This window comes from Nicotiana tabacum, chromosome 19 (genome assembly GCF_000715075.1).
Source record: "Nicotiana tabacum cultivar K326 chromosome 19, ASM71507v2, whole genome shotgun sequence".
In the NCBI taxonomy this organism is placed as follows: domain Eukaryota; kingdom Viridiplantae; phylum Streptophyta; class Magnoliopsida; order Solanales; family Solanaceae; genus Nicotiana; species Nicotiana tabacum.
In genome coordinates, this window is record NC_134098.1 from 103,485,530 (window position 1) to 103,509,359 (window position 23,830).

Here is a 23,830-nt window from a genome sequence, read left to right on the forward strand (position 1 = left end):
ACGAGAGAAAGTTTTTTCATTTTTATGATCAAAACTACAAAGCAAGAAATGTTAAAGCTGATTTTTATAATGGAACGCAACATATATAGGATTTATATAATATGAATCTCAATCAGTTTGGAACTAAGACATAATAATACTTGCTGTATAAACAATCCCAGCAGGCCATTTCACAATCTCTCTATGATATCAAATTCAGCAAAATAAAGGGAAAAAATGGATAGCATAATGACCAATACCTAAAATCTCAAAAGTCAAATTCAATATAGTATCTACCATAAACGGTGTGCACCTATTATAAAGCAAAGAAATAAGAAGGTTCTAAGTTTAATAAATACACTGTATCTTCCTAAATGATATCATCATTATTATTCAATAAAACAGATATTATTTTCTTATTAACAAATTAAAATACAATTTCTGTATTACAACAATACTATATATATGTTTTTTCAATCATTCGATATTCCAAACTTATTGAGCTTGATTAATTCGAAATTCCTGCCAATATGATAAGTAAAGAGGGATAATGCGCTTTTTACGAAAAAACTATTGTTTCTAAATTTGAGTACAAAAACATTAATCCCGCGCATCCTTGAATGGTTCTAATCCATATGTCATAATAGTGCAAAACCAGTTCTAGTCTTGTTCAGAAGTGATGTTAGGTAAGGTTTCAATATTGCAGAAGAGCCCCCCCACAAACATTAATTGGAACACTTGGACCCCCCATGATTTCCCTACTTCCAACTTCCACGGTGATAGCTAAATTTGTAATGTCTAATCTTGAAGGCCCATATGAGACAAACAGCTTATCTCCCACCCCACCCCCTCGTTCTTGTTTCTCCCTAACCCCACCCTTCTCCTTTTTATTTTTGGACTGGATATTTCTGACTAACTTTGTACAATTTTGGATAGTTAATTAGAAGATTATAACTTTATAATGGTGGTAATAATTATGATTGTTCCCCTCATGCTCATGCTCAAAGTTCAAACAATAGAATGTTGAGATCTGAATCTAGAGCCTTACTTAATATGTACTTAGTTCTTAGTAATATTTTTCGATATCATTTATTTTAATATCCTGTTTACCCTCAAAAACGGATAATAATTAAATTTGTAAATGGTTTTAAGGATACACGGATTAATTTGATACAGATCAATAAATTAAATAGAGTTGAACAAATAAAGATAAAATAGATTCAAACCGCACGAGGAAGATAGTTCCAAACTGTTTGAAATTTTCACCCTCGACCCAAACTCGTTATGGCCAGCACTGATGAATAATAGAAAAAACTAATAACAGAGAAAATAATAATATATTGCTTTGGAGTGCGTGTTACAATGTCCCCAATGAATAGAAATCATCTCCTTTATATAGTGATAGAGTTTCATTCCTAGTACAATTCTAAAAAAGGTAAAAATCTTCTTTTTCGTCAATCATCGATCTGCTGCCGGTACGGGCCGAGATTCGCGTCGTGATATACGGTCGGGCGCGAATATCACGGCCCTTCGTTAGTCGTGTGCAACCGTTTGGTAATGCCTTTTCGAGGTCTCGGAACTCGAACCGAATCCGGGGGCGTGGTCTCGGCGGCTCCGGTAGCAAGCGCTCTATTCGGGACTTAACAAGAGGGGTATACCCGGCCGGTCCAGGACCTGACGGCCCTCTGTTGGTCGTGCTAGATTGCCCGACAATGTTCTTCGAAGTCGTTCAAGGTTAGGACCGATTCTGAACCATAACTCGATGAGACTCTTGCCCTGACTTCGATCCTCCGTCATCATGTCTCGAGCTTGACTTATTTTGTCGGAGGTCGGGATGCATCATGAGCCCGATTTCACCCGTATACATATCCGAAAATAGTATTGCATAATATTAATTATTAATTATAGAGTTGCAATCGTACGTTTTAAAGGTGTACAGCCGCAAATTATAATAGTACTAGTTTCTACGAACGTACGTTGCACGTAAATAATAATATGTAGATGTTTAGTCAATTATTTATATACACAAGAAAGAATTATTTAAATGCAAAAAATTAATGTTTTTACATTATCATAATACTTGAAAAGAATAATTGGACGTCATCTTTGAACTTGAAAAAACATCATCTGAAACTGAAAAAAAATCATTAATTTAGTTTAGTTAGTTAGATATATAATATTTGTACTTGTAGTTTTTAGAAATTTGCAATGTGATTGCATCTTACTACGACTTTAACATGCTTCTATTTTACCTGCATAACATACATAGTATATTAACAAACCTTGATAATTGCCCAGTTGGCTCATCAATTTTTTAGTAAGACGCGTGCATAACATTTTTCATAATGATTTATCTTTACATGTGAACATAACTCTCGTGCAAAGTTGAATTTTGAAATCAAAAATAGATTGAGTGCTTATGTTAGCATAATTTGACAGTAGGTCAAAATTAGATAGCTAAAGTCCAATATCTAGCATAAAATACCCGTGCAATGAGAATACCATTATAATATTATGCCATATATCGCTACATACCATAAAGTACCTTAAACATTTCTCAGCAATATTATGTCTTTGGAACTTCAATAACAGGTAGAATATAACAACAACAATAACAGATTTCCAAAAATATAAATTCAAAACCAGAATAAGTAGAGTCGGATTGAAATCAAATTCTCGAAAATATATATAATTTACGCAATTTAACTATATATCTTAAAACAGATTGCAGCACTTTGGAGTTTGGACCAAGAATATATAAGATGTGCCTTAATTGTAGTAGAAGCAACTTTTTCATCACCCCCAATATTGATTCATGTTGTCTTCATCAAAACAAGAATTAGATTAGATTGTCAAGTCGCGCTAGAACAGCGCCAAGATCTCTTCTCTTATACTATAAAAATAATTCTAGATGATATTATTTTGACCTGCACCACAGTAACTAAATTCTCATCGATCCATCAATAATGTCCTTGGTTTTGAAATTACTCTCGTTGCCTTGTATATATATTGACGACAAATTCTTATACCTTCTCAAAAAGCAATTCGTATTCCATTCATAACTATACTTCTTCCACGGTTGAGTCCTTATTTTATTACAACTCTTCTTCCTAACATTTAATATTTCCACTTGTGTCCTTTCCTTGTGAAATCTTGTCAAAATTAAAATAAATAATTAAGGGTATAAAAATCGATTAATATTTTGGGAATATTTTTGTCATTCAACATTTAATAGTTCAATATTCGTGTTTTTATAATAATACTAGTTACTATGTACGTGCATTGCACATAAATCTTTAGTCAGAACTTTTATGTGAAAGAATAACTAACTAAATTTAGTAACAAATTACTTACAAGATGAAATGATTATTATAAAGTAATTAACATGATAAAAATATAAAAATTATTTAAATGCTAAAAACTAATGTTATAACATTAATAGAATACTTGAATTCAAAATGATATCGGCTTAACCTATAAAGATGATCAATTTAGTTAAGTTAGAAAGTATCTTATTTATAATATATAGATATTCGGTGAGGTAGAATCATATCTAATACTTCTTTATATATGACGTTTTTGGTGTATGTTTCCTTCTATAACTTTGGCTTAAAGTGAAACATATAGTTGTTCCTCTTTGAATCACCTCCAAAAAGTATTACGTTTTCACTATTGTACTTCGACATATTTGTGAGGGTTATAAGTTATGTCGAATTTAAATTATGTCGTATATAACCCGAATAAAATTATTACCGCTTTATCGTATTCAAAGCAATAAAATATTAATCATACACATGTTCTGATAATCAAGTACATGATTAAAGATTTTAGAGAAATACTTATTTTAACCATTCTAAAAAATAATAGCAGATAATGTAATTATTTTTGGTAAAGTGATCAATTTTGTGTTTTGCCGTGGATTCATTATATACTCCATGGTTATTTAATAAATTGCAAAGGATTTCAATATTTATACATTTTTCACTCAAAATGATCATCCCGCTCCTCAAATATAATAAAAATAATAGCCACAACCATGCAAAAAAAATAATTACATGTGGCACCTATTAAGATGATTTTTTTAACATATAGCATAACATTGTTGAGAAGTTTTTTCACAATTTTTTTAATATATGTAAGAGTAATAAAATATATGGTAATCACATGAATCACATAATTGCGTCGAGTTCACACCTTTTACTTGAAAATATTATCAAAAATTACAAAGAAGTATAGGATAATTTTGAAATTCATTCCACGTCATTTGAGTTAAAATAATTTTAAAACTTTTGGATAAATTTCCACTATTTAAATATGTACTATCGAGAATAATCAATAATTACGTGGATGTGAAGAATAAATATATTTAAAAGAATTATATTACTCCAATGCTCTAAAAATAACATTCGTACTCCTCACCAAATCAGTACCTTAAACAATACAAATTTCTATTTTGTTAAAAAATAAATATTTATTATCTAGAATAAGGTAAATATGAAAAAGATAGATATTTTTGGAAAAAAAAACTTAAATTCATAAACTCAATATCTTCAAACGATACACAAAGGTAAAATCAATACCTTATATTATGCAAACATCCTATTTGTTTGGAAAGTTCAAATTGATTTTCACATTCTATATGAACATATTTTTACTTCTGTCATAGAGCCGATCCAATCATTGTGTTCCAGTTACTTTAAATTATTTTTAAACCAGTCATCACGCGTACTACATTAAAAATAATATTCTAAACTATTTTGCTTTTTAGTTAAATATATATAAATTGATGTAAATCTTGAATTGGAGACAATTCATGGCACATGAGCATCTAATGAAAATAAACCAATCAACGAAAAATTTTGTCAGTCTTCAATATATAGGAGACTTGGACGTACTTGTTCTAGGAAACCTAATCTAACATCCGTCGATTTGTTTTGAGAATTTGTAAAGGAATCAATTACTCATATTGAAGTAAAAATAAATAACAAGTTAAAGAGCACAATCTCATATGTAATTAGAACCACTTTATTATTGTGTAAAAGAAAAATATTTATATAAACTTGCCCCTATATTTTTTTATCCTTTAAAATTAGAATTTATATTTTTAAAAAGTTATTATATAATTATTTTCTTTTTATTTTATATTTTAAAAATTAACTAAAAGTATTTAAATTATGTAGTAACTCGTAATATTTAGGAACACAAAATATATCATAAAAGATACTAACTTAATTTAGTTTTAGCTTTATATGAACTAATACAAAGAATTTTCACTTTGTTCAAAATGTTATAAATATTTTTAGAGCGTAGTACTAAATTTTTCCTTTAGTACGTGCCTTGTTATAAGGAATTGCAATTAGGAACACCAATTCTTTTTGAATGAAAATTATGGACGTACTTTTCTAGTTCAAGCATGATCAATGTTGTAGGGTCGGACATCTGTGTAGTTTAAATCAAAAAAAAAATCCATTATATTAGATAATTTACCATTAGATCCTTAAATTATACAAATATTTAAGGGCATAAAAGTCGATTAATATTTCAAGGATATTTTAGTCGTTCAACATTTAGGATAAATTATTCGTGTTTTTATAATAAATAATATAATAATATAATATATATAGATATAGATAGATATGTAGTAATATTATATAATGTATATTATCTCGTTAACCAAAAAAAGAAAGAAAGAAAAAGTATATATATATATCAACAAGATATTCGGTTGCGAAGACGACAAAATCGAACTCGTTGTATTAAGTGTTCAAACTCAATAACTTCCTCAGCACAACTACTTAGCGGAAGTTTCCTTCTTTACGTGTTCTTTATGTTTAAAGAAGAAACTTTTTTTTTTAGAGAATCTGTTAGGAAAAAAGGAAATATGATTATTCTCAGCAGCGGAGATAGTTTTTTTTTCTTGTTTTTTTTATCAAGCATTCAAAAATAAAAAAAATAAATAAACAAGAAGAAGTTAAAGGATTCAACATATAATATGCATACGAATTTTTTTTTTTAATCTTATATAACAATATAATTTTTCAATAAAGAGAATTCAGATGACTCGTCATCCGCCCTAACTTTGCCGTGGTTCTCTTGTCTTAGCTAGGGATTAACGTTTTAACTGAAAATTAGCTAATAAATCATTGCCCGACACCATAGAGGGACCATCGACAAAGTTCAATGTCGACATTTTAAGTTAAATTACAAATTATCAATGAGTCTTTATTAGCATACATGTAGGGAACTAGAGACGGCCTGTGTTATTAATTATTCCATCCCTTTCCCCTTTTTGACTTAATTGTCACATCCCTGGCTAAGAAATTACCACCGATTGCTTGTCGATCTAAACTATAATATATATATTTTTTAAGTCTTTAGATGAATTTAATCCTGATCCTTACTGTTACTTAATTGTTTTTGAGATTCTAATCCATCCTGCCCATTTGACAACTTAAAAGGTGCGGTTAGACTTTAGAGGAGGCACAGGATAAAAACTTACCTGTATCACATATTTACACTCAACGATATTAATTTACTATGGTTATATAATAAACTAAAGCGAGCAGATTAATACTTAAATATACTCCATCCGTTTCAATTTATGTGAATCTATTTTCTTTTTAGTCCGTACTAAAAAGAATGATCCCTTTCCTTATTTGTAAACAATTTACCTTTATGTAATGATTTATAGCCCCCGAATATATATGTGCCTCATTTTACACCACAAGTTCAAAAATCTTCACTCTTTTTTTAAACTCCGTGTTCAATCAAATAAGTACACATAAATTGAAACGGATAAAGTATATGATTTAGGGATACCCATATTCGTAAAGACATATAACATATATATAAATATCCCGTGCAAATAAGTATTTGGCTGAGACTGCCTGGCGCCTGCCATATATGCCAAGAAATAATCAGATGTTGTGTGTTGCTTGGCCTAGAAGAGACTCAAAAATAATTAAAGTTAGGGGCAAATGGTGGAATTGAGAGAGGACCACAACAAAAACCACTCGTTCCTATTGACGTACCCATGTCCAATTCAATCATTCCACACCCAACTTTTTTCACCTACAAGCACACATGTTGAGCATTAGATGCTACATTTAAGTTTTGTGCTCGGATTATGTACTAAATTTATATAAATGACTTGTTCTAAATAATACATTTGATATGATAATCTAGAAAACAGAATAATAACATACTTCAATCAATAAAATTGCACCGACAATTAATGTAGAATTTCGTTATGTGTCAAAATGTACAACTTAAATCTAAGCTACTATTTACTAATAATGTATTTGTTAGTAATATATAGCTTGTTAATCCAAAAGTATATCATTATAACTTTCAAGGCTGAACTACTCTAAGACATTCTTTCAGTTGGTTGAGCAATTTCATCTCTAACCAATGCTTTGTTACAAGAAATGATTAATTTGGTGCAACTTCAATTTACCAAATGGGAGTCTAACAAGCCAGTTTTAATTGACTTAATGGTTTAGCTCACCAACATGTGATTGTAGAGGGATAGATAAGATCCCTCAATCTTTAACTACATGTCTCGGATTCAAGTCCTAGGTATGAAAAAAAATCTTGTTAGGGAACGTTTCCGATCTCTCCATAAATGGGCCTTACGCGACGCAAATTTAGATATAATCGAGCTCCAATGCGGATATCAAACACCCGGTGAGAACAAAAAAATGGTTTTGTTCAAGATGTGTATATCTAGGTTCGGATTTCTTTCGTATATATTTTCCTTACTAATGTTCCACTATCAAATTAAAGATACAAAATATTAGAGATACCGCACACAGGTCAATTCAGTGTACTAGTGTATATTGAAACACTTTATCTAAATGTCAAAAATTCTATTAAGTTTGTTTTGGCCAATATATAAAAAATTAAAGAGTTTGACATTTAGAAATAACGTGCATATGATTTTTGCGGTTATAAGAACTAAGTAATAATATATTTTATTTTAAATCAAAGTCATTCGTTTGAAGCGTCGTTATTAGACGATCACAATACAAGCTCTTTAAAATTTTGATTCCCCGCTTAAATATTTAGTATTGTGATAGCATTAGTTAATGGTTGATTACGAGCTAAATTGTCCCGAGGCTTACCAGATTAGGTGATATATATATTAATGCAGAAATATTTAATAAGAGAGGTACATTGTCAAGATCTGCAATCAACTTTTGGTTAGCTAGTTTCACGTTTTTTGACCTTATTATGATGCACTCTAATAATTTATGTAACCTAATTATTTATTGTGAGTAACGTTGCATCAGATTCTTCGTTGGGAAGCTGTTCAAATGATGTTATCAAGGATTGGCTTTGTGTTATTTCCCAACCAATTTTTTAATGGTTTTCCACGAAAAGAAACCATAATTTATGTTAATGGGAACTATCATAAATAACTTGGTGACGAAACCAAACTAGTGTGGGTGGGTGGGTGGCTAATTCTTCCAAGAGAAATGTTTTGGATTTTTTCATATCTTTAATATTTTGTCGGATATTCTCATTTAGTCGATTTTGTTAAGGTATTGGCCCTATCTGATATCATTGCATTTGGGACATTTTGTTAAAATACTTTTGAGGTGGGGTTGGTCCATGACCATGAACAACATAAGTGACTCCAAATATTTGAGATTAAGTTTTACTTGTCGTTATATGACAATAGTCCAATTAATGTTTACCATAGTTTTATTCTGCTTAAAGACTTGTTTATCAGTGAATAAGTGTGAGATTTAGAACATGAACGGACAGGTTATACATCTAGAGTTAGAGTGGAATAGGCCTTAAAGAATAAGATAAAAAAAGATACATGTAATCTGCACGAACTACGTTAGAATTGAGATATAGTTAATTGATTAATTATTTGGAGGACATGGTCGCATTTATCACACTTAGTTGGGAAAAATGAGATTGCTCCGAGTGGTACAACAGTCAAAATGGATAAAATGAGTACGATTTTTTTTTTAATTACATTGAGGGAGGGGGAGAGAGAAACGGGAAAGGAATGTTAAACGCTACTGATATGGTTTGATTCCTTCATCTTTATTGTGAAAGATTGAAATTTACAAACTGAGTTAGCCCTCAATCCCACTATTTCAAAAGTGTAATCTTGTTCAAAATAGTTTATGTAGATATTATGGGTTGGAAGTATAAAGATGCAATGGAATGATGATTTGTTATCTTATAAAATAAATCAACTTTGCCTAACAACTGCCACGCACAAAGTGTGCCCTATTTTTTATTTTTTATTTTTTTTGGTCTTTGATTTTCGTCTCAAGATCATGAAAGGGCCAATCAGAATTAGATCAATGGGGCTATCCAATAGAAATTCTCTTAACTGTTCATGTTTTTTTACATTTTAGAGGGACTTGATTCCCCAAGGAATAACTTATAATACATTTTTCTAAGCAACGGAATCCAATGTTAAAGTAGTATTTGATAAATGAAAAAGACACATGGCTAAGGAACGTAATTAAACAATCAACAAAAAAAAACATAGAGTTTTGGTTCTTTATCTATATAGGGTTTGATGATAATATTGTCAAATTACATTTTTAAATGACAAAAACTTGTGTGTGCCTAGTATAGTAGGACACGGTGGTTGACATTCGAGGGAATTAAGGAAAACACCAGAATCAAATTCTTCTAATATAATCATTCATCCCGTAATTTTCATTGATTAAATGATTATAGTATCTACTTGGACTTAGAAATATACGAACTATAGCATTATTGAAAAAATCAAGCATCCATAACATTGAGTCAATAGACAAAATAGTACAAGAACTTAAATTTATTCCGTACATGATGTAGTATGATTATTAGGTTTCTTTCATTTTTAACTACATGTTGTGAGTTCGACTCTTAAATTATAGAATATCTTGGTGTGGAGTGTTTATCTTCATGCTAGTAAATTCACCGAATACAAATCTGAATTAATTAGTTCATAAGGTGATTTCAAATACAAGTAACAAGAATCCCTAAAGAGGGAAAAAAAAACCTTTATCTCTAATTAAATGCCCTAATATACTTAAAGTGAGACATTGCATAACTCATCATTATCAAGATAAGCATAGGACAAACACAGGAACCCTTCACAGTTCACTCCCCAACCCCACATAATGGGCAGATAAATCTCAGAGCCAACAAAGTTATTCTTTTTTTCCACCTTTCTAGACCTAAATGAGTTTTATAGATCTAAAAAGGGTAAGATTTGTGTAATTGTCAAAAAACTTATGCTTTGGTAAGAAAAAATGAAGATTAAAACGTGAATAGTTTAGACAAACTTATCATTTCACCACGCCACAAAAATTACACATGGGGAGCAAAGCATGTGCAGATTATATGCCAAAGTGCATGATGCAGTAGAACAGATCAAAAGCATTCAATTTAGAAAAGTGAAAGGATCAATCCTTTCTGGACCTAATAACCTTCTTTTGTAAAGGTGCTTCTTTTCTCCTTTTGATCCCTCTTTTTTTCCTCCACTATTATCTAACTCGACAAAAAAAATCATAAGTAGCGTATGGTATTCGGAAACATTTGTGTAGAAATCTATAAACTTCAAATTCTGAATATATCTTTATATAAATCCATCGCGTTCCAATACTACTAAAAGTCCCCATCTCTTCTACTTTCCCTTCCTCCACTATTTACGAGCTAACTCCAGCTGCTCCAAAATATTATATCAAGTATCAATAACAGTGTACAAAACATTTACGAGGGATTCCTTTTGGGAAAATGGGAAGTTTGTTCCGTGAATTGTTTCCTTTTCTATTACTCAATTATTATATGTCCTTAAGAAAACATTTGTTTAACCACGATAGTTTTAAGGTCCTCCGTCCATCATAAATTTCTTTTAATTTCAGTGCACGTGCAGAATGTAACCACGAGCCCGTGACAGGATGAATGCCCTCTTTTCCGAAACGTTGATGACAAGATATGGCTGATGAAATACCAATCTCCTTTACTCCCCCAAATAGTAAATAAAAAATTCTTAGCCATTTGGACGAAAAGTATAACTTTTTGTTTAATGTAACTATTCCGTTTAGTTTTGGACAGTTTGTTTTAAGAAAATTGTTTTCTGGGTTGAAGATTAAAAAGTCTGGTTTTAATGTGTAACAGATGTAAAACACTATCAAATCCTAGTCGTTCATCGTGCGTCTGCAATGAGAAGATGGATAATTAGGATTGACCAATTGGCAAAAATCCAATATTTCAACCTACAATGATTCAAGTGAGACTGGAGAATAATTAGAGACGGATAAAGGATAAGTTGGCAGGAGTCATGACTCCCCAGTATAACATGGGCTGGCTAACGAGGAAAGAATTCGGTAAGATGATTTAAAAGTCAACATTAATGTCTCGTCCAAAAAGGGAAGTAATCTAACTTAAAGTCCCCTGTTATGCCTAAGTCACAAGTCAGATAAAAGGGAGTAGAGAAAGTAAAATAAATAACCATATTAAAAGTAACTCCACTGTATTATGACACTAATTTTTGTTTTAGCATAGCTACAATTAATTGTGACGCTTAAAAGCTTCAATTGTTTCAATCAAAAAGTGGTGGCTGAGAAAATTTCAAAGCAGAAAGTGACTATTTTGAACGTAAGGAGTTCTCCAGCAATATAAGAAAGCATATAGTAGGTGACTGCAGGAAGGGAAATTCCCTTTGACAGCCTGCGAAACTTACTTCGGCCAATTGGAGTTTTGGATCATTATTCAAAAGGCCCGATGCACAAAGCATCCCGTATTTATGCAGGATCTGGAAAAGGGTCGCACTCTAAGGAGTGTAATGTAGATAGGCTACCCTAATGCAAGCTCGAACCGTGACTTATAGGTCACACGGAGACAACTTTACCTTTGCTCCAAGGCTCACATTCCTGTATCATATTCAAAAAGGAGAAGAAACCCAGCAATCCACGCATCCATCCCTTCTAGAGGATTTGTGCCGAAGAGCGAGCATGCTTCTTAATTCTTTACATAGGAAAATACACGACGAGTGCAATGCAATGTGGCAAGTAGTTGCCTGCTACTTCTACTAAGTTTATTTTTATTTTTAGGTTATTTATTTATTTAGCTAACTCAAACTTTTACCAAGTCAATTAGGAAACTAACAACCAAGAATTAACGGGCAAGGAACATGACGGATGATCTATGGATTTCTTATGAGCAAACTGCACTACATCCACACTTTATTTATGCTATAAAGAAAATGATGTGAATAGATCCACCAGGGGAGAATGGCTTTTTTAATTAGGCTTCAGGATCTTGACGATGGAGTATTGCATGATGTAAACAAGAAAAAAGCTGACCATCCAAGTCCAACAATTAGTTAAAAAAAACTTCTATCTTCCTTATCCTCCCTGCTTCACATGCTTTCATTCTATCCTGAAAGTGATGACTTGATGTTTTTCTAAGTTCTCTACCACGGCTGAGATGGATTAATTAACTTTTCCATATTATTTACTGTTAACATAGTAGAATATCACAGGCTGAAAATTTACCAGCATAATATTTACTCCTATTAGCTAATGAAACATCGTATGCAGAAGATGCAATGATCTAACTAGCCAACTTTAATTCAAAAGTTAAAACATCGTACTCTCTTTGCTAGTAATTATTTAAGTAATCCCAGTGCATTACATATTCTTATGGGTGCTGAGTCTGCTAACATTCCCTTGGAAAATAATACAATCAACTCATGTTTGTGTATTGCAGCAGCAACACAGATTTTGCTTGCCTTTTTTTTTGGGGGGGGTTATAAAGATAACTTTTTATATTATATTAAGGGGGATAAGTACAGGGAGCATGTAAACATAAAGAGAGTGACCTAGGGGGTTGACCACTTAGGGGGTCATTACATAGGGGGGTTTTGGGGTAACTAAAACTACTACTAGTGGTTCCCGTATCACGGGATAAACAAAAAGATGGTCCAAGAGGACTTTGCAAACTGAGTGATTGTGTAATGCTTGTGTATTGCAGCAACAACACAGATTTTGCTTGCTATGTAATGCTCAGTCCGGAATATCCTAATAATAATAATAATAATAATAATAATGGAAAATTGAATTGCAAACAACACATCCTATATTGGCTAAGGAAAAATAGAAGTAACAATTATGCATTTATACTGTTTGTCAAATCATAGGACCTTGATTCAGCAGATTATAAATTGTCACTGTGTACCTTCAATCTATAATGATAGTGTTAAGATGCTTTCTCTTTCGCCTCCTTGCTTTCCTTAATATGCGTGCACTCTCTTCCTTTGCATCCTCTATTGGACAAATCCCAGCGCCTTTAAGAGAAAGACAGTTTAAGCACTCAAATCTATAACAACAACCCAGTATAATCCCACTAGTGGGATCTGGGGAGAGTAGTGTGTACGCAGACTTCCCTCCAAGAACTCCCCACCTTGCTCTTGGGGTGACTCGAACTCACAACCTCTTGGTTGGAAGTGGAGGTTGCTTACCATCAGAGCAACCCCTCTTGTCACCACTCAAATCTATACCAAACGACATTTAAGAAAGACATGAATGATTGTTTGTCTTTCTTTTTTCTTCAAAAACTTCTTGCTGAAGTTATGATGCTCAAAATTTCTTATTTCATGACAGACTCGAAATGTGATGCTTTCAGAGAAAGAGAGAGATCCCTCGGGACACCGCCTGAGAACAGGTTCAATTCCCTTCCTTACCCCAACTGACAAAGGGAAGAGAGGATTATCAGTTTCTCTTTGGTTTGAGAAAAACTTAATAGTGTGGCAGTAACCCTCAGGGGTTGGCCTGGTGGCAATTGACTTGAGCCTTGGGGTTTGCTCCCTTTCAAGGTCTCAAGTTCGAAACCCACTGGGTGCAAACAATTTCTGAGGGCCATCGTTCAGGGTAAAACCTGAATTAACCGTGGTGCACTTGCGGGAAACTCCTTGCCGAGGGCCTGTGCACCCCCGGGATTAGTCGGGGCTCAAAGAGACTCGGACACCCGGTGCAAATCAAAAAAAAAAAAAAATAGTGTGGCAGTATAATAAAGATGCTTCAAGCTTTTAGACATGTTCTTTCTTGTTACTTTATTTATTTTCTTTCATATTATAATTCTTAGGTATTTGGCTTGATTAAAAGTACCCAAAGGTCATTCTTGTCTGTGGTGAGTCTTGAGATATAGGATATAATTTGACATACATCTAAATTGATCTGTCTAAATTCGTTAAGTTCAACTGTACAATACAGTTTTAGGTCAATAAACACATTGATTAATTACAGGATGCATAAATCACTCTGCTTATCAAATTGCATTATGGTGAAATCCTCATATGAATGATGAGGCAAGAAGTGCAATTACCTGATCCATTTTCTTCAAGCAAGCAGGAAAAGCCTGTGTCAATATCCTCATCAGATTCAATGGTAACTCCAAATTCCCTTTCCTGAAATGGATAGCCAGTTGTCAGCTCTGAGAATATAGGTGATACAGTTTCAAGTTTTCAAATATGTGATGTGCTAAACAAAGCATTATTGTTAACTTCAACACAAGGCCTCAGAGATGGTGGACTACGACATATCACAAATACAACATTTCAAAACCTATTGTTTCTTTTGGATGTTTTCATGCCACAATGATAACCACTATTGCTCACAAGTCAACAAGCAATTTGTTTGCGTATGGGCAATCAGATAATTACCTGTTGAAATGCTTTATTCTGTTTGTGACTTCTGCTGGAAATTTTCTGCTTCACACAAGTTTGGTCATGTTTCACTGTTTTCCAGCCTCCTGTTTCAGTCTTCGGCAACATAGTTGTTTTCTGATCTTTGATATTCATTGTTGAACTAGAAGTGAAAAGACATGCTTGGTGACTTGCAATTCCCAGCAATAAGGAATATCGCACAATTTTAGAAAGATAAGCAAAACTTTGTAAACAAAATATCTTTAAGATTTCTTTTGAAGCTATAGCAAAGTTCTTAGGAGTTATCTTCATTCATTTAGTTTATCACGAATGCTAGATGGGATTAAAGCTTTTGGGGATGAAGGGGAGTGCTTCCCTTTGATTTCACTTTCTTCTTCGTATAGCTAATGTGAGAAATGGGGATACTTTCAATGGGGATACTTTCTGGTTTTACATGGATTAAAAGACACTATGAGACAAATCTTCACAACTAACTGCCACCTAACTAGTTCTTGATAATAGAGAGTGTATCCGGTATCCCAGCCGCAAGTGTTCTCAAGTAGTCAAGTGTCAATACACACATCTCAAGAAGAATTGTAAAATGATTACTGTTTATGCATATTGCACATAAATGATGCAAAGAGTAAGAGAAGCCATCAAATGATTATGAAAATTGTATACTGGAGAGCTACTGACTAGTTGCTACTTAGAGATTTCAAAATTAAGGCTGTAGTGATGCCACTGAGAAGAAAGATAAAAGGAAGAAAGCTTGAAAACTTACTTCTTGAGAAACTTCACTTCAGGGGGAGGGAAACAATCATTGATACCCTACAAATGTTCAAATGCACTAAGATTTGTGATAGTTTTTTATCATTACTCTAAATACTCATAAAGGTCTTAAGGAATTCGGAGAATAAAGTTCTTGAAAATGTACTTTCGGTTGAACGGCCAGAGCAGTTTCATGTTTTTGTCCGGGACAATCTGGGGGGAGGGAAGCTGTCTGCAAGCAATAGGAATATATGAAGCAGCATAAACCCAACTACAGATGGTAGCCTAAATATGAACTTAAACAGTCAGTTTCAATATGCAACATGCCTGAATCTCTTTAGCCAAGGTCTTGCTCAAGTCCGTTTGCAGTTGCAAAATGCACGTCTCCAGTTTGTTGGGCATAGCTCTAACCAGTGATGAAAGATCCCGGATGTTCTCTTGATATTTATTCTCCCTCAGCTCTTCAAACATGGATTTGAAGGTCTCTTCCATGCTAGCTTTCAGATCTTCCCTCCCCTTGTTCTGGTTATTGCATGTCACATGGATTATGAAATATTATACAAACAAATCTGGACGTAAGCAGAACAGCTAAGCTATAGTTACCATTAATTGCAACAGTTCATCATGAGCTGCTAACTTCGGCCGTAAGCTTTCCACTGAAAGAAAATTTAGAAGAAAATTAATGCGTGAGAATTTGTTGACATCAACAACAACAACATATGCAGATATATTTGCAAGTAAAAATTTACTAGGGCCAGCAGGCATCTCAAGACAAATTTCCATACTCTTCAACTAATGATATGGGCTCTTTGGAGCTCCTAACTATTCAGCCACATCAGGTAAATTGAAAAGGCAGTGAATACTCACTCTCCATCAATATCTCTTTCGTTCCCCGGTTAACTTGCATAATATCACTCTGAACAGAATCTAAGATCATTCCTAGCCTGCTTAACGAAGTCTCTACCATTCCAATTTTGTGTTCAAGTTCTTCAGTAATCTGGGCTGTTCAGCAAAACATGTTTAGTCCAATGATTCTAGCTGCAAATTAGTCCCCAAACTTACATTTTCCTTAGATCTTAAATGGAAGCTGAGAGCATATATTTAGTGGAGGTGGAATTATGACTTACATTTGTTTTCAGGAACTGACCACTTGCGCATATAATTGCCTGAAGGTTTAGATAGCTGCATTTGACTCTCTTCTCGTGTATAGTTGATTTGAGGCAAACAGCTCATCCTCTTTGCTGAATTTTCTCTTTCTTGAGAACCCAATCTCTGCATTAAAATTATCAATAGTAACACCTTATTGTTCGCTCGGAGATATAAAATTCCCACAACAGCATTTTGTTTGGTATAAGGTGAGTAAAATTTCCAATGTATAAAGTGGAAAGTTTCGTGGAACTCTGTGTCCTGGGCAGAATTGAAACCAAGAAAGCATATGTTCAACATAAAAGACAAGACTCCATCAGTTAACTAGTTGTATACGAACTCTGATAAGCTCTACAACCTAACTGCCGACAACCACTTCATAGTGCAGTGTGACGATCCCCTGTTTTGTCGTGTAGTAATAAGAAACATTCTGACAGACAAGTCGGCTGACATAATTGATGATCCACTGTCCAATACACTAAGGATGGTAAATGATACCTTTATATGACACTCTTTCAATTTAAGGACGTTCCATAATATTGACATCAGTCATTTGTTATGCAACTTTCAGAGCTGTTCAAATTTAAAACTTAACTCTAATGCTTTCTTCACCTATCACTAATATAATAATAAATCAAATAAACATTTTGAATAAAAACGTCAGATAAAGTTAGTATCATGTACTCACACAGCATATAACAAAGTAAATCATAGTCAGAAGCTAAATTCATCTATTTTAAGAATCACAAAGCATAAATGCAAAATACACTCAAAACTAACCTAGGCAACAGTTATCCAGGATAAAATAGATTCAAGTCTTGTGATGCATCAAACCACATTTTAGACAATCTAAAGCATTCTCTAGAAGTTGCATACGATTTTTAAAAGTCAATCATTATCATTTCCGCAATGAATCAGTTCCTTGGTATGTTACCATTAGTTAGCAGCCGAAGTATACCAAAATGACATCTCATTAACAACTATAATTCGTACAACTGAGAGATAGGAACGAGATGGAGGAATTACTTGCTCATTAGGGGCAAATTCATCCAGAGAGCTCTGCGATAGCTGAGAGTACATCGGTTGCTGAGATGAAAATCCCTGTGAGAAGGATTGTTGTGATTGCTGCTGTGACCGAATCTGTGAGAAGGATTGTTGTGATTGCTGCTGTGATCGAACTTGTGACGCTTGGCTTTTCCCGAAGACGGAAGACTCTGCTGCACTTGGTACCGCACTTGGCCTCCTTCTCATATCATCAAACAAGGCTCAATATTATGGTAAGATTCTCTCTCTCACTCTCTCTCTCTAGTACTTATACATATATAGCTATGTGTGTGTGTGTAACATAGAAATATCTGTAACGTATACGGAAAAAACTCTGAAACACGAAGGCGTAGGCCAAAACAGAAATCGGCATCGCAATTGGCATTCTTCTCAATCATCACAGCAAATATCTCAATATTATGGTAAATTCTCGACTTCTCTTTATTCGTACAAACATATAATGCATACGTATTTATATGTTTTTGTGTACACACGAAAACATCGAGATATCTGTAATGTATTCGAAGAAAAAGCAAACACAGAGAGGTATTGCGCTCGATTCCTACTCAAATCTTCACGAAAAAGCTCAATCCATATATAATATATTCATGTGTGCGTTTGTGCGTGTGTGTCGCACACAAAACATTCAAATATTTGTAAAGCATTCGAAGAAAATGCAGAAACACATAGAGTTAGGCAATTTTCCTGCTAAACAATGAAAAGAGATGAAATTGAGATAGAATTGGACCTTGCATGAGGAGGAAGAACAGAGATGGAGCTGAGATCGGAGGCTTTGTTAATCTTCAACTTCATTTTGCCGATACTCACTGGAAAAGTTTTGAAATCTTCGAGAATTTATAGCTTCAATTCGGAAATTTATGGAACCCTAACTGATGAAAATATCGATTGAAATTTGAAAATTAATTTGAATTCTCAGAGCGCTTTGAAGTTACTATTGTGTGATTTTGCTCCAGTTGGAGGAAGTGTGATCTGCGTTGATAATCCAGCGGGAAAGTGTCGAGTTATATAAGGTAATAGATGGGCCTATTCTATGACATCTGAAATCATTTGGGCCCTGTAAACGTGGCCCAATCATTTCACCTGATCATTAGGCCCGTTTAGTTTAGACAATTTTTCAGAAATCTTCTCAAGAAAGCGAAAACAGAAGCTGTTCAAATTTATATATACATGCATATAAATAATTAATTATCAAAAATGCTTTCCAAAATCAAACTCAAAAATTAACTCAAAATTATAGTTTGTGTTCCAAGACCATGTCGAATATCATTTAATTTTTTGAAAAATATAAACTGAACTAAAATAAGTTATAGACGTTGAAACTATTGTCCATTATTAGTTACACCCAGAGGCGGACTCAGGATTTGAGCGCAGCAGGGGCATCGCTATTTTTGACATAGATATGTCAGCTAATAACGACAAAATTTGGCGCGCTAACTCCTTAAAAACTTAATGTATATGAGTCAGTGAACGAAAGGATGTTCCAAAATATAAAAAACTTAGTCAAATAAGATCAAAATTAAAGGTCTATCAAGCAATCCAAGCAGAGTCTCATTCACTGTCGTTAACGATGAATATTTGCTACTTTGCCGAAGTGATCCTTGAAGGCATAAAGGTTTTTAGAATTTTTTTATTACTGTTTTTGGGAAAAAACTTTGGTGAATTACTTATTTTTATATATGTCAAGAAAATAATAATGCATATAAATATAGATACAAGGATAAAGAAGGTGATCGGCTTCTTGCTAATGGAATATCTTATCCCCTTCTATGTACTGGTACTAAATTATTGTTCTTTAACTAGAAAAAATAAAGAAGAAAAAAGCAAGTTGAACACTAAATACAGGCAGAGGCGGATCCGAAATTTCAGGAGGATAGGTGCACCACTACCCGACCACCGTTTGATTTGGTCGTCTAAAATTTTACCATGAGCTCACAACAACTTGACAAGTAAAGAACAATCAATATTGTTATTCAAAAACTTATCATTCCATAGACAAGTATCAATAAATAGTTTTTTTACCTTAGAGAACTATCAATGATAACATCGTTATTTACAGTTACAAATACTAAGCTCGATATATTAAAATTAAATAACTAATCAAAAAGAGAGTGGTAAATGAAAAAAGATGGAACTTGAAATTGAAAAAATTCAAATTAATTTAAATTTTATTTTTTAGAGTTTTTGAAACTCAGTGATTGAACCAAAAAAGAGAATAAAAAAATCACATAAAAGAATCCAATAAAAATAAAATTTTAATTTAAGAATATATCAAAGGGTGAACCCAAAAACAGAAGTATGCATAGGAAAAAAAAAAGAAATAGAAAAAAAAGATAGGACATGAGATTTGAACAGAAAAGAAAGAAAAAGAGAAGTAGAAAAACGGTTGAGAGATGAAAGATGAAAAAAAAAAATAGAAAAGAAAGATAGGGCATGAGATTTGAACAGAAAAGAAAGAAAAAGAGAAATAGAAAAACGGTCGAGAGATGAAAGATGGAAAAATAAAAGAAATAGAAAAGAAAGTAGGGCATGAGATTTGAATAGAAAAGAAAGAAAAAGAGAAATAGAAAAAGGACGGAGAGATGAAAGATAGGGAACTGAGATTCGAACACTAGACCTAGGGGCCAATGGTGCACAAATATGCCATTACACCAAATGCTCTTTTGACCATGGGTTCCCACATGGCAAATTAAGTAGTTTATCCGAAAAATATTACTGTGATACATAGTTAGAGGGAGGGGAACATGGGTTCACGTGCCCCATGCCCCTCCACGTGGATCCGCCTCTTAATACAGGATACTACACTATGTTGAATTCAAAGAGGAAAACTAAAATCAAAGAGGACATAAATGCAACATGTTAAACCAACAAAGCAGTATAGTTTGTATGTTTGAGGGAGCACATCAAAACCAACAAAATTGTTTGAGGGAGCACATCAATATATATAATATATATACACGTTTTGCCGAGGCTAGCGAGTTCCTGCGACCCCTCTCATTTCTATGTAGGTCCGACTGTGGTTACATAACTATTAGGTAAGTTAAATATACGCATTAGCGCTGTGGCTTCACAATTTGGGCAAATTCCAAATTCTTATGATATGGCAGTTGGACGTTACCAACTTATGATAAATATTAACATGGGCAAAGATTTATTTATTTATTTACATCGACAGAGATTGTTAGTCCAAAATAAGATGTACTGGTACTTGGTCATTAGTAGTAACCCTGAAATATAAACATAATATCCCTATCGTAATTGTTTGGGCTAAAGCATGATTTGGATAAGGAATTGGATATGCATATTAATGCAATACACTATCATGCAACTATATTTACAGTGCCAGTGGGCCTGGTGATTGATCACGAGCCATTATTTGATTGACTTTGATTGAGAACTAAATATAAGATGTGAAATTTGAGATTATATATTATTACCTTCTTCTTTTTTTGTTTTTATTCGGTGTCTGATATTCGATGTTTAGTATATGTAATATGTTTCGGGCTCGACTAATTCGGAATTTGGATTCGTGTCAGAGAATCCCACTTTGACAGGTATAGAACTTCTTACTAAAAACGATTTCATACCCAATGCTCGAACTGACTACTTCTAATTAAAGATGGAAAAATATTTATCACTTCATCGTAATCTTTGGTGGTAGACCATATTAGTATACTAGTCAAACTCAAGAACGCGGCAATCAATTAATATCCTAATCCAAGTACACACTCATAAGGTTAGAACTTGTAGTTGATAATTGAATTTTATGGTGGCATTGACGAGACAAGTTAAATAGTTTTATAGCGGGGAGAAAAAGATCATCGAGTATCTCATGGAATATTCCTTCTATCCACTCACTTGGTCCTACAATCTCGAGTTTTATAAAATTTCCATGTTTTTATGGCATAGTGCTGAGATTGACAATGAAGGAATTCTTTAACAAAAAAATAAAAGCCTGACGAAACGAAATCGTGGGGTCTAAAAGTTGTGGTATAAACAAAAACAACAACAACAACAACAACAACAACAACAATAATAATAATAATAATAATAACTTAATATCAAATATATTAGAGTCGACTATATAAATACTCATTTCGTTATTTAAACTCAAAACATATCTCTGTGGTATAGAAAATCATTATCATAATTAATTTAAGGTGGGCGCAATAATACTCTGAACACGCCAATGTAAAATCCTATACATTTATGCATAAAAAAAGCATTTTCTTAGCATGAATTTAAAATATCCGCTATAAATTACAAATATAGCAGAAAATTGTAGTTCTTCTTAACTCATTAATATATTATGCACTTATGATTTTGAACAAATACTCCGCGTTTACCTTAACAAAGTCAGCCATTTTTCATGTTGCCCATTGTAGTTGCAACCTCAACTCAGAATTAAAGGTCAAATCATTGCTCGAGGGAAAGAACTAATTGCCTTGAAATTGTTAGGAATTTGGGGTATAATTTTGTAGTATGAATTATTCGTCACTATATTTTTGACAATCTCGGCCATTCTTCTAGACCGATTTGAATTATATTAAAGAAAAGGTTGGTTTTGAGACTATAATTTTAATAATACGAATAAATGGTCCGTTTAAATATTTATTTGTAATGAAACTATCTCCAGAACATAAGATATGGGAAGTCATATTCTCTATCCTAGTAGTTAAAGTATTCATGACATAAATCATTCAAAACCCCATTAATTTATTATCATCGATATTTTTAAGTATTGGAAGTGGATTATAAGAATCCATAATGTATGAGATATAATTTCTTCTTGTTTTATATATAGTTGTCTTTTTCTTAAGCAATGTCAAAGATCAACGGCTACATTATCAAGAAGGATTTGTATGCTTCTCATTTGTGAAAAGATGAAAATGTGTGATTTTTTATTTTATTTTAGCAATTATACTTCGTCAGTTTCTTGTATTTGAATTTGTAAGTCATATAAAAAAACTTTTATTTTTTTGCTTGAAAAGGAAATTATGTTATATATTAATGAATGTTATATAATTAGGCTTTTTGAGGGCACATCGTCCCAACAAAATCCTTTACATTTTTCTTGTAATCTTCTCTTATCTCTGTTATATTTTCAATCAGTGAGGATTATTTTGGTCGAGGGAAAAAACGAATTGCCTTGAAATTGAACAGAAAAGTAACAACATAGTGTGTTCCTGGGACCTAAACTTAAAATTGACGGGGCCTTTTATTTGTTGTCTTTAAGTATGTAGGCATACAAAAATTAATGGATTTAAATTCATAAAATAATTTGGGCTATATTTTAAATCCAAGATATATTAGTTCAAATAAATTTATTTGGCTAATATAATTGGATTAGTTATATAAATCCAAATTCATTAGGTTAGCCCATTTAATTGGGCTACAAGTAATGAGCCCACTTTATCAGGCCTAAGTATCATCTTCCTAGAGGCCCAGTTTGGTGTCACGCATGAAATGACGTGGTACGCCAAGTCAAACGGAAGAGCCAATAGGATCGTGCCATATGTTAAAATGACAAGGCATGCCAAGTCAAATTAAATGGCCAATGAAATTGCACCATGTGTGCAGGTGACATGTTCTGGCCCATCAAATACGGCCTTGCCACACTTCAATTTGATTGGTCGGAAAGAGTTTATTCTTATCATAACTCTTCTCTCTCACAACTATAAATAGGAATCTTCATAACCTAGAAAAGACACCAGAAGTTATAACAAGAAGCAAGATGGAGCTTGTGGATCAAACGTTGCAGATTTCTCTAAAAGCTACAAGCATTCAAGTGTTCTAAGGATTAAAAGATCAAGACGAAGATTTAAGAACAAGCTGCACGCCCTTGGATTAAAAATACGTCAAGATCAAGATTAGGCCTCAAGCACTTGGATTAAAATAAATTAAAATTCAAGATTAAGCTCAAAGGCTCTTTTATTTACTGTTGAAAAGAAAAATTAGAGGATTCATAGAGATTGTACACTCAAATTATTTAAAATAAAATAATACGATTGTTGCAATATTTTTCGGTATCGATTATTTTCTTGACACAATTTATTGTCTACAAATTCTGGCACGCCTAGTGGGACAATCTCTACCTCTCATCTCAACTTTTCAATCATCAAAGTTCAAGAATATTGAAATGGCTTCAAAGAAAATCAACTCCAGTTTAACTTCCACCAAGGCTGCTAATTTCAGGTTCTATGCTGATGT

At 33.0% G+C, this 23,830-nt stretch overlaps 1 protein-coding gene across 5 annotated transcripts; it reads right to left on the reverse strand.

Annotated features, from left to right (window-relative positions):
- Positions 1–12,622: 12,622 nt before the first annotated feature.
- Positions 12,623–18,587, reverse strand: LOC107827597 (putative recombination initiation defects 3). Of its 5 annotated transcripts, XM_016654773.2 has the most exons (12): positions 18,351–18,587; positions 17,585–17,801; positions 16,540–16,684; positions 16,280–16,414; positions 16,016–16,068; positions 15,740–15,934; positions 15,579–15,644; positions 15,426–15,472; positions 14,663–14,834; positions 14,326–14,407; positions 13,180–13,288; positions 12,626–13,022 (listed from the first exon to the last, which is right to left on the reverse strand). In XM_016654773.2, the coding sequence occupies exons 1-11, from the start codon at positions 18,413–18,415 to the stop codon at positions 13,182–13,184; spliced, it is 1,284 nt and encodes a 427-aa protein (XP_016510259.2). In that variant the 5' UTR covers positions 18,416–18,587; the 3' UTR covers positions 12,626–13,022; positions 13,180–13,181. The 5 variants fall into 5 exon arrangements, with proteins under 5 accessions (XP_075094438.1, XP_075094439.1, XP_016510259.2 ...); XM_075238337.1 differs by having other exon boundaries at positions 12,623–13,288; positions 15,579–15,640; positions 15,736–15,934; XM_075238338.1 differs by having other exon boundaries at positions 12,625–13,288; positions 14,663–14,807; positions 15,579–15,640; positions 15,736–15,934.
- Positions 18,588–23,830: the final 5,243 nt, after the last annotated feature.